The sequence below is a fragment of the Argopecten irradians genome, chromosome 3 (assembly GCF_041381155.1).
Source record: "Argopecten irradians isolate NY chromosome 3, Ai_NY, whole genome shotgun sequence".
NCBI classification, from domain to species: Eukaryota; Metazoa; Mollusca; class Bivalvia; order Pectinida; family Pectinidae; genus Argopecten; species Argopecten irradians.
Genome location: NC_091136.1, coordinates 24,891,328 through 24,903,702, shown reverse-complemented (window position 1 = coordinate 24,903,702; position 12,375 = coordinate 24,891,328). Strand labels below are relative to the sequence as shown.

Genomic DNA, 12,375 nt, shown 5'->3' with positions numbered 1-12,375 from the left:
AGTTGTTTTATATTAAATAAAAAAATCTTGTCAATCCAACCGTGACCTTTTTCTTTGAAAGGTTTAGGGTTTGCTGGATTTGTCAGTATTGAAATATAGAACCTAATTTATTGTATGGTATTGGCCTTTTGATGCCCAGGCTCTAGGTATGGTCATGTTTATTATGTCCAAGGGAATAACGAATGAATATTGGACAGCCGTATCATATGATCTAACAATGATTTTCCCTGGATCTTGGTTCTGGTGCACACAGGATATAATGTAATTGCAGTATGCATGAAAATTACTCAGTAAAAACCCTCACAGGATCGGCTTTAATGTAAAATGACAATTTGCTGTTTGCCTGTTTTCTGATATTTTTTCCTGGTTTTGATTAAAGATTGGGTGTGCTTTACAGTCGATATTCCTTGAGGTATTCATGACAGATAGCGTGGTGATCGATGCTATATTTAGTTTGGATCCACACTAAGTATTGTCCTCCCTTATGGAAATTTTTTGATGGTGTGTGCAGGAAGTTGAGCAAAGTACTGGGCTGTACTAGTGTGGTCGTACTTGCTGGTGTGGTTTTGCCAGATGACATCACAGCAGAGGGATACTTGTAAGTTTGTTTGGTTGTATTGTAACACTCACACCCTCCTAAATAAAGACTTTAAATTTCAATAAGATACATACACAAAATGTTTTATTTGATATCATGTTAATTACATAAATAAACAAAAAAGTACCAAACCAATGCAGTGGCATCATTACATCAAAGAAGACCAACTGAAAAACAACATACAAGCAAAAAAATTGTAAGAAAAAAAAAGGTCTCTTAAATAGAATTACGTCTACGTGATGTGTACCAAAAGATCTGATGTTAATTGAAAAAGTTGTCCTTTGTGACCTGTTGATAGCAAAAGAACAGACTAGGTAACATTATCATAAGGGCAGATAACCTTGGATAATATTATCATAAAGGGAGATAACCCAAGTTCTGATTCCAATGTTTATGTATATTTCTTATAAAAGAAGAAAACAGTATCTCATATACAATGATATCCGATACTTACCTGTGAGTAGCAAGTTGTATATTCCAGAAAACACATCCTGTCAGTCTGACAATCTGATACATATTCAAATATGAAAATTAACATAGTTAGAAATTATCAGATGATACATTATTCAAAAAATAAATTTACATGATAGACTATTTTGAAGTGATATATTATTATAATGTTGTCATAGTACAAAAAGTGGATGGGATTAATCTGTGTCATGGATAATAATTATATTTTCAACAGAAACGTAGGAGTTGCTGGTCGAAATATATATCTGTAACAAAATTGAAAAGGTGGTTTTTGATTGACAGTAAATTTTACCCCTTTCAACCTTCTAAACAGAGTTATTAGACTCATTTAAAGATTATCTAACAGAAATTGTCTTCTGTGGTTTGGCAGTACAGAGGACTCCACATAATCGAATAACGGTTATTTGAATATTTCGGTTATTTGTATAAAATTCTACGGTCCCAATTTTTTCCTTCTTTATTTTTGTTTTTCAACTCAGTGTATTTGAATAGACTTTTACATGACCTCCGGTTATTCGAATGAAATATTTGGAAAATTCTAAAATTAAAATGGAATATTTTTCAATTTTGCAATATATTTTTAGAGAAATTTGCCAGTATATGTTTCAAGATACTTCGCTTTTACTAGAAATCATCATGGTTACAGATTAACGTTATCATATGGCTTGTTATTTTATGCATGAATCTGCAAAGGTATTCGGCGCTGTTACGATTTACATCAGCAGTGGTAGATCATTACTTTAATATAATCACTGACTCAAACATCAAATCAAAGCATTTGCACTGTCAAATATGTTTATTTATTAAGGTAACGTACCTTATTTCGCGATCCATTCCTTACTTCCATGCTTCCTTACAACAATCGCCATTCATGAGTAGTCTTGTTCAACCAGAGACGTTGACTAACCCAGAAGTGTGCGTATCAAGCGTCTCGTTAAACGAGACATAACAGCATGCAAAGTCGGCGTGCAATGATTACCACAAGTTTCGTATGTGATATTAAGGATGCGAAAGATACTTTCTACGTAATTGTTTCATTGCTACTTGAACAAGCTATTCGCCGTATCGATCAACAATACAGGAAGAATTATCAAAACACATTTAGGTCCAGTGAACGCATGGCTTCATCACCCGCCGCCATTTTCGAATATTCATACACATGTGTCAAAAGTCAAAACAACACTGCTAGTTGATCAGCACTTTGAAGTTTTAATCACGATCATAAGCTCATTTTGCCAGGCAAATATACGTAAATTTGTTTATTAATTAGGGTCAGATTTGCAGACACAAATTCAATCCTGTTTAGTTATTGCATATGATATTGATCGTTTAGCTGTTTCTCAAAATTCACGTGTCGATCTAACGTAAACAATAATCTAATTTTAGAATATTTTTTGTTATTTTTTGTTATTAAACAAATAAAATCGATTTGCATCTTCGAAAATAATAACTTGTTGTTCGTTTTAAGTGTAAATAATTTACGTATTTATCAAGTTAACAAAATGATATCTAAATGCCTGTTCACATGTATGTGTGGGGTCAAATGGAGGTCTCCGCCTGTTCGAATGCTCCGGTTATTTGAATATCTTCTTCTGGAAGGTGACTTATTCAAATAAGTGGAATCCTCTGTATCTGGTTTTAACTTCATAGGGAGCATTTATTTTATAGCCAGATTTTTCACAGGTCAAAAAAAATTAATTTAACTTCATTGGAATAAATTGAATTTCCGTCCTCTGAAATCTCAATTTCATCACCACATAAACATTATCAGCTACAGATTATGTCAGAGCTGCCCTAAAACATTTAAAAACATGTGCACAGAATCTCAAACAAAAAGTGTTAATGGAATTTAAAAAATCACTTATTACATTTCAAAAATGATAATGAAAACTACTGAGAGAAAATTAAAAAAAAAAGAGAATTTGAATTATAAAGCCTTAAAAATATCTTGAAAAGTTACGCAATAAGATCATGACTTTATAATTAGATCTTGGAATTAGGGCCTAAAGAAATATTACTGCAGTTTTGTTGATTTTTTTGGACTGAGGCTTTGAGTTTTTAAGTGGGCTTTCTATTGATGAAGGGCTCAGAGAAACTTGGCACACATTCCTATAGTTTAAAAGTGCCAGTGGTGACAATTGCCGAGTTAAACTCCGCCACTTCATCAACACTGCTGGGACATAACTGCATCAGTTTACACTCAATCGCACCAGTGTAGTCATGCAAGGCAAACATTTATCTGACATCACAAATCAGGTCGGCGGTATCACTGGGCTGCGTCCAATCAGAAGTTGTTTTTATTGATTGTCGACTGCGCATCATATTACATATTTTCTGAGGACTCATGATTATTTCATTTCTCTTGTCTTTGTTTTGGTATCTTGTCTGTAGCGAGCTTTATCAGACACAAAGCAGTAATTATCAGGTTTTGGTGACCCCTCTAGAGGTCAATGTGTGGCCTACTGACCTTTACAATGGATTGTGGGTAATATAAGATTTCTTCAGTGTTGTTCATATCTTAATAATGTGTCTTATTTTCTTTCCATTATTGATCATGAATATTCATGTTTATCCTGTATGATTTAGTGACTGTTTCAAAAGTCTTGACAATTTTTATCTTAATAATGCCTGTAAAAAGTCATGGGGCAATGTCCAGTAGGTTGATGATGATATAGCTGTGGTGACATATATCAATCCTATTACCATATTCTCACCAAGAGCAGCCACTATGTAATGGAACATATAATACCTGTCTAATCTGACATGTAATGGAACATATTATACCTGTCTAATCTGATGTATAATGGAACATACTATACCTGTCTAATCTGATGTATAATTGAACATATTATACTTGTCCATTTTGACATGTAATGGAATATATTATACCTGTTGAATTTGACATCCAGAGGGACACACATTAGTCAGAAAAACCTGTCTAATGTAACAACCTGGTGGAAACATTACATTTGTTAGTTAGAACCTGTCTGTGGATATGTCATTTTTTTTGAAACCATTAACCCCTGTATGTATGATATATTCCCATATACCTGTCCTTTAATGTACAACTGAGATATTTGTCTGTATAACATCCCCTCAGTGTCACTGCCTCCACGCTTGTGTTGTGATATACTGTTAATCAATAAACTATTTGTAAGCGGAGGTGTCGTTTACGTAATTAGACCTGAGGAATTGTCTCGAAGGAGATGGATTTGTAGTTTGACAATAACACACAAAGAATATTGTTGTTGTAAAATGGGTACTGTTTACAGGGAAACATGACAGCTGCTTTTATGCTATAATCAACATTTTTCTGTATACATTTGAAAACATACATATGTGTGCATAGTATGTTGATGGTAGATATATCTTAATTACCCTGGTATATTATTGCATGTTCAGGATCTATTACGTAATAAGGGTACATCTACAGAGTAGTTGAGGTACACCAATTAACAAGTATCCTTCCACCTCTGGGTTTCCAGTTTGAATCCTAGATGAGGTAATTGGCCCAGTGTTACCATAGGTTGTCGTTTCTCCGGATGCTGTAGCTGTCCTCCATCTTATTAACCTGGCACACCCTTAATAAGACCCCAATGACTAGCTATAGAGTGTTTTGTGAACAAACAACTCAAACACATGATAGACAGTAAAAACTACATCATCAAACATAAAAAATGTGCTGAGGGGACAGTTGTGGTGTTGACTCTCCAGCAAATGACCCACAGGTACTTAGACATCTATTCTATTTGGGAGTAATTAATGTGATGTGATTAGAGCTTGTGTGAATAGGTATAAGCCAAGTCATGTACTAAACAGAGTCAATTATTTAAGAGTATAAAGATTAACAAATTCAAATTGTGGGACTTACAATTTACAAATGATGTAATGTGCCCATCAATTGCTGCAGTGTAGGTTGCAATCAGTAGCTGTATGGAAAGTCTTCATTTGATTTCACTTCCTGACTTATGTGTCTATATATCAGCATTATTGTATGTGATATCTTGAAAGAGTTTTGTGAAAGGTTGAATTAGGTGCAGTAATGTTCATGTGAGTAATTGAGTGCAAAAAGTAAAATCAATTACGAAAAAAATTTCAGCAATCTGCAAAAAAAAATATGATGTGTTAGGACTTGTTCATTTTGTTATACAAAAACCATGTAAAGTTTCTCTTTTGCCTCTCTGTATGTACAAGTATGTATTAGATAGCTGTCAATATGTCAGAGGTAAGAACTTCATGCATGTACGGTTTCTCAATTATGTGGTGTGTAGCGTACATAGCCCTATATATATACGACTGCTAGTAGGATATACGTAGTGAACTAGATGTTGGACTTAATGCCTTTGGGGAGGCCCTTTGTGCCTTTTCCATTTGACTGCATTGTGTTAATGAATTATACAGACTGTTATTACAGTAATGCAAACTCCCAGATACATTGCTTTTAGCTAGTAGCTTAACGGACATTTAATGTGATACTTTTCATTATCCAAAACTGAAATGATTTTCACAGCTCGACTGCAGATTACTTTTTTATTGGCAAAGAATGTAATTGAAATGCAAATACAGCAAACAAATACGGTACTTGTTATGTATAGCAAGATTGGATGACAGATATAAACTGTTTTAAATCCGATTAACCTTTTTAATCGGACATGTTGGAGAACTTAAATGATCACAGTGACCTCCCGTAGTGACCAAATATAATTATATTCATTAAAACATAAGCTTTATAATTCTGTTTTACTATTTCACCATCCTGTGATTGTATCTTTTCGCACTAGCTGTTACAAGCCCTTTATACCTTTTATGTGAAGCAGGAGAACCCAACAATAATTAAAATCCTGCTAATTGACCTGAGTTCTACACAGTCACTTAGATAATCAGATTTGCAGTATCTTGCTGTGTTGGCAGTTGAAGAAATATTACAAAACAAAGGTAGGAAGGGAACCCTGTATAAACCTGCAGAAAGTCGGTATCGTTTGTAAAACCTACACTGACGAGACAGAAAGTGCTTGGCTGGGAGAATTCCAGCCTAGCACACGGAACACACGCCGCTGCTAGAGGCATTTAGGTACAGCACAATCATGTGAATATTATACCAATCTTCTGTAGCACTGGAAGCTACGTGGAGTTGTCCATAGAAACGGTGGCTCGGACTCAGGACACGCTGTTTTACCTTGTAGCCACTTCAGTGTCCATTTATTAATTGTGTGATGGATTTCATCTGTTAGCTTGCCATCGATGGGGAATCGGAATTTATTGTAAAAATCAGAACCTTGCTGCCACTATAGAATATGGCTTCTCAATTTATATTTCTGTGACAAATTTCTCTTGACTATTTGTAAAGCGTAGTTTTTGTGGTTGATATAGCCAATTCATCAGTTGTTTAGAGTATTTGAAAGGACTTATATTGGAAAATGCCGTGGATTATTCGTATAAGGAAAGTAAAGAAAGTGACTGCTGTTCAACGCAAACGATTTAAAGGTAAATACAAGGTAATAATGTAGAGGAAGACAATTTCACAGGTGTTTTTTTTTTCAGTTGCGTTTATTTTTTTTTTAATAAGAAATTCACATGATTGTTTTAACATTCAAATTAACATTAAGCTATTTTAATAATAATTTTCACACTGAAATTTTGTTTAAGCTAGTCATAGAGACATTCCAAAAGTACAAAACATGTTTATTAATTTTTGTTATGTTTTTTTTTCTGAAACCAATGCTATGTTTTTTAAACTCAAATTAATCAAATCTATAATTTAACTTGTCTCTGAGATACTGCTTTGGATCATCCCCCTTTGTCTTCCCAGTTGTCTTTGACTGACTTTGTCAATATGGCTATGGTTGTGACATATGCTTTGTACAACTGTTGTTGGTGATTTTACATATCATGGAATTAGAAATCTAAAGCACATTATGCCTTGAATTTTTCTTAATCAATATCAATTTAAAAAAAAAAAAAAAACAATTTGGAAAAATTTTATCTCAACATTTTTGATTTTATTTCAACAACAATTTGAATTCTTTAATCAAAGCTTCAAAATATATTTTCCCCAAGCTTCAGCCGAAATAACATAGGCCTTGAGTTTTATCTTTGTTTTTAAGATCTAAGCTGATTATCCCGAAATCGCATTTCAAATTGATTAATTTCGTCACTGGCAATAGATATACTGTGATACTATGATATAATCTCACTACCACCAAAGTTTGAGGATGCATGCAGGCTCATATAATTGTGTTAACCAGTTGGGTGAATATGACATTTTTATATAGCATTCACCAGGGCATTGACCTCCAATAACACAGTAACCGTCTCCTGCACTTTTCAGCACCTGGGATAGAACTTGTTTGATGCCTATAGGGCCCCGTCTGAAAACATCATCTGTGTCTGTATTCTAGGTCTGACAGAGGCATCTAGGGGAGGAACTTAGGTTATGTTATTGTACATAAGTAAAATATCAATAACAAGCAAAGCTAATCATATTAATTTGTTTGGAATTACGGTAGATGTTGTGAGACTTTGTACGTGGTTTTATACTTATTATATTGCTGTCTTAGTGTTACAGGGCTGATCCATAATCAAATCAATGATATACCATCTCATATACGAGTGGTTATGGGAGGTAATAATGGTCTAAATGGGAGATAACTGATATACTTATAATGACCTGTCTTGAATCCGCAACTTATCATGGAATTTGAAACTAAAGCATATAAATCCAGGAGAGAATGATTGGCAGTCAATTATGTATAATAGGGAATTGATAGGTTGTCTTTAACCAAATATTGATTACAATTTTATGAATAATTTCCCTACACTCCTGTCTATGGTATATACAACGAAACATTTTGTATGTCAATGGTTATATTTTGAAGCACTAAGCACATATATCAATAAATCACTGTTTCCATCCATAAGTGGGTTTCCACAGATTTTCTCAAAAACCATCAGACTGGTTGTTTTGAAGTTGTACATAGATCATTGCAGTCTAAATTATAATAATGGCATAGGAAGAAAATATTGAAAAGAGGCTAGATTTTCTTCTGATAATCCAAGATGATCACCAGAGCTTCACTTTCTTTAAGGAACACTTCAAACTATTTTCAAAAACAATGGTTTTGATAAAAACAAAAACTTTGAGCCATCATGCCCAAATTATTACCACTAAGGGTCGATCAAATTGAAGGCAAGGCTGATTCTGGATGTGGGTATGTATAAGGCTGTAAAATCTGGAATACTTCAGTCTCCGTCTCCAGCTAAAATGTAGAATTTTATTTTTGAATGGTAGGTGTTTCAGAGTGATGAATGTTGTTTTATATTTAGCATCATTGGTCATGTGGTTTGATATCTTAATGATAACATTGGGAATCTTTTGACTAAGCACATTGTAGATTGTAAACCAAAATATATCTGGTTTAACCGTTGGCACCATTGGTCTCGGTGTATGTGCAGAAAGGATGTACCTCGGGTCCGATGATAAGGTATATTAATGTATTGTCTATGTAGCAATGGTTTATCTTGATAGGCCAGCACGGATATTCACAATCTACAGATGAGATATCTTCCATTTCCTCAGGCCTGATGAAGACTGGTTGCAGATGATACCATGGTATCTGTTATTACAGTCCAGCCAAAGTACAAGTATTCATGGCCACGGTTGCATGTGTAGTTGTCCGGATACATGAAATGTTTGGTAACTAGCCCGGCATTGTACATGCCATACCAACAGAATTGTTGTATCAGATACATCTCTACTCCTACAGGGTTTGTCACACACTATACATCAGTGACAAAGATGCTACTGCAGCTATTCACTCCACATATTATTTATCTTCGTCCCACCTCACACTTCCTACTTCCTTTTGTCAGATCACTGCTGCTTCCTAATCCCTCTAAGCCAGACTAACTATTCATCTTTAATCTTAGGGAACCATATGTGTCCCTGACTACTTTTATATACTAAAAGCCTTCGAAGCAATACAGTAAACCATGGTTATAACAAACCTCTCAGGTCCTAAGTCTGTTTGTTATAAATGTGTGTGCTCAAGGGGGATTAAAATTTTTGGATACATGGAGAATAAATTCGCTAGTCCTCAAGGAGGATTTAAAACCATACCAGACTATGACTAAAGATTTGGTTCCCTGTTTTATTGTCTAAGAAACAGTTTTGTCCTGATGAGGTCTAAGTTGTTATGGTGTCTTATATTCTATATAGCATTCTGCCTCAATCTGCTGACCTATGGGTCATGAATGTCAGCCAAAAGTGGGGCTGGTACAAGACGGTCTGGCTATATAGACTGCTGGTTTTTCTCTGGGTACTTTGGCTTTTAACCTACACCAAAACCTCACCTATCCATAGATAAAGCTGGTTGTTAATTGGATGTGTAACATTCAAAAACAGTTACCCAAACTACTTCTATATTTCCAGTTTTGCTCTTAGTTTTGAAAAATCCTTACTATTAGAAAATAGCCATGCAAGTTTAAACCTTATTCTAGGCTTCTGATCTTGACTTTTTTGGTTCTTAGTTTAGATAAAGCCCTTACTGGAAGGATGTCTGTTTGTATCGTAGCCTCAATTGCTTGATATCTTTGCTTCAGTTCCTGACTATGAAAATGATAATGTGTGTAGTGCAGGAGATCCACTAACACCTGCAGCAGGTAAGGATTATCAGATGCCACTAGAATTATATCACATGAAGACATGCACATTGTGTGTGCAGGCAATATGTATCAGGTTGATAAGATAGGGCGGATCACGGTACACCAGGCATTGAACATATATATCATCTGTACATGTGTGATTATATATTGATAAGTCTGGTATTGTCATTCAATGACATGACATTTAAAATGTGGCCAGGATGAGACGTAGGTATAATTGCTGTATATGGCTGTCTAGGATGTGAGGGTGATGCTTTAGGACCAAATGTGTTGGTGATGGCCATAACCAGATCCCAGTCTCACATATATCCCTACACATGCTATAAAATAAAAGCAATAGGTTTTACTACCATATATATTCTATATGAAGCCCAGGGAGTTCAGTATACCAATAAAATCAGAGGTGGGGGAATATTTAAATAAGGTGATACCATGATTACTGCATTATCTTTGCATGCTCACATGGATAGCAAAACAAAAGATACATATATATAGACTGGTAAGATAAACACAACAAACCAACTAAAATGTAAAATCACATACAAGATAGTCTTAAGCTTAGTCTCATTTAAATTCAGAGTGAATTGAAATGTTTGCCATTTCACCATGATGTTTCTGCACCAACCAGTGTAATGGGATTTGATTTGTTTTGATCAGATTTCCCAAAGAAATCATGCATTACAGTGTTGTTTTAAGGTAATGTAATTATAAAGAATTTATGCTCTCCATTTAGATGTGGTTCGATTTTTATAGGGAAACCATTAATTCTACTGGACCCACAGCATTTCACAGGCAAGGTAGACGGCTTGCACTCCATAGACAATGCAGAAAGTCGTTATTGACATCCAACATAATTATCTCCGTCAGATTAGCGGCAGACTTGTCTGAGAGCAGGGTTACCTGCCAGGAAAGGTCAGCGTAGGACTGTGCATTGCTTCACACCCTGCTTCCGATATCTCTAAATCTCCCTAACCTCACTACAGTAATGGTGGTAATAATATTACTTTGTATCTGCTGACTCCACTAAATCTCTCCCAGATCTTACTACCGTAATGTTGATAATAAATGTTACACAGTATCTACTGACTCCTGAGATCTCTAAATCTCTCCTAGACCTTACAACCGTAATGTTGATAATAAATGTTACATTGTATCTACTGACTCCTAAGATCTCTAAATCTCTCCTAGACCTTACAACCGTAATGTTGATAATAAATGTTACATTGTATCTACTGACTCCTGAGATCTCTTAATCTCTCCCAGACCTTACAACCGTATTGTTGATAATAAATGTTACACAATATCTACTGACTCCTGAGATCTCTTAATCTCTCCCATACCTTACAACCGTTATGTTGATAATTAATGTTACACAGTATTTACTGACTCCTGAGATCTCTTAATCTCTCCCAGACCATACAACCGTAATGTTGATAATAAATGTTACACTGTATCTACTGACTCCTGATATCTCTTAATCTCTCCCAGATCTTACTACTGTAATGTTGAGAATAAATGTTACACTTTATCTACTGACCCCTGAAATCTCTAAATTTCTTCTAGACCTTACTACTGTAATGTTGATAATAAATATTACACAGTATCTACCGTCTCCTAAGATCTCTAAATCTCTTCTAGACCTTACTACTGTAATGTTGATAATAAATGTTACACTTTATCTACTAACCCCTGAAATCTCTAAATCTCTCCTAGACCTTACTACTGTAATGTTGAGAATAAATGTTACACTTTATCTACTAACCCCTGAAATCTCTAAATCTCTTCTAGACCTTACTACTGTAATGTTGATAATAAATGTTACACTTTATCAACTAACCCCTGAAATCTGTAAATCTCTCCTAGACCTTACTACTGTAATGTTGATAATAAATATTACACTTTATCTACTGACCCCTGAAATCTCTAAATCTCTCCCAGACCTTACTATTGTAATGGTGGTAATAAATGTTACACAGTATCTACTGGCTCTAGATATTTCTAAATCTGCCTCCGGACCTTACTATTCTAATGTGCACTGTACATATATTGTATACTGACTTCCTGATATCTCTGAATTTTCTTATGACCTTTATCATTATATAATGGTAATTAATGCTACACGCCTTTCTGTTCTTGACATATCAGATAACTTTTAACTACCATGGTAGCTCACCTACTCATATTAAAAAAAGTCAAACGATGTGATTGTACTATCCATCCTTCAGCATACAAGTAGTGTGGACTAGAGTGAACATGTGGTATTTCAGACACCATATTAGTGTGTGGGTACTTTAGTAGATAATGATGATGAATTGCCCCCAGTCTGTGGAACTGTCATGCTGGTTTCCTGACGATATTTCTCATTGATTGTCCTTTCCTTCCAACTACATCTAACCATTCATTCAACATTTGGAACCTGCATGTAAAAAGCTATGTACTTTATGTTTAAATGTATCTATTTTTTTTCAATGTCTTCAAATTATTTCTACTGCTTCTGTACTGAAACCCAGACCATAAATGTTTATTTAAGATTGAAAAAAAAAAAACATTATTGGAGGGGCTGATTCCATAAATTTTGTAACTAAATTACGTTAACAGGCATTGTCCAGTTTCTCATAACTTATCTTTAAATCTTTCGCCTTTGA

At 34.7% G+C, this 12,375-nt stretch overlaps 1 protein-coding gene across 3 annotated transcripts in view; it reads left to right on the top strand.

Annotated features, from left to right (window-relative positions):
- The window catches only part of LOC138317975 (protein similar-like), a 78,304-nt gene that overhangs the window by 19,363 nt on the left and 46,566 nt on the right, over nt 1-12,375 (top strand). Inside the window, exon 1 of one of the 3 annotated variants that reach the window (XM_069259969.1) lies at nt 6,133-6,553. The exons of the other annotated variants lie outside the window; for them this stretch is intronic. Within the exon in view, the coding sequence (XP_069116070.1) occupies nt 6,487-6,553 (67 nt within the window). The 5' untranslated portion in view covers nt 6,133-6,486. Of the gene's footprint in view, nt 1-6,132; nt 6,554-12,375 lie in introns of those variants that run through there. 3 annotated transcript variants of the gene reach the window in all.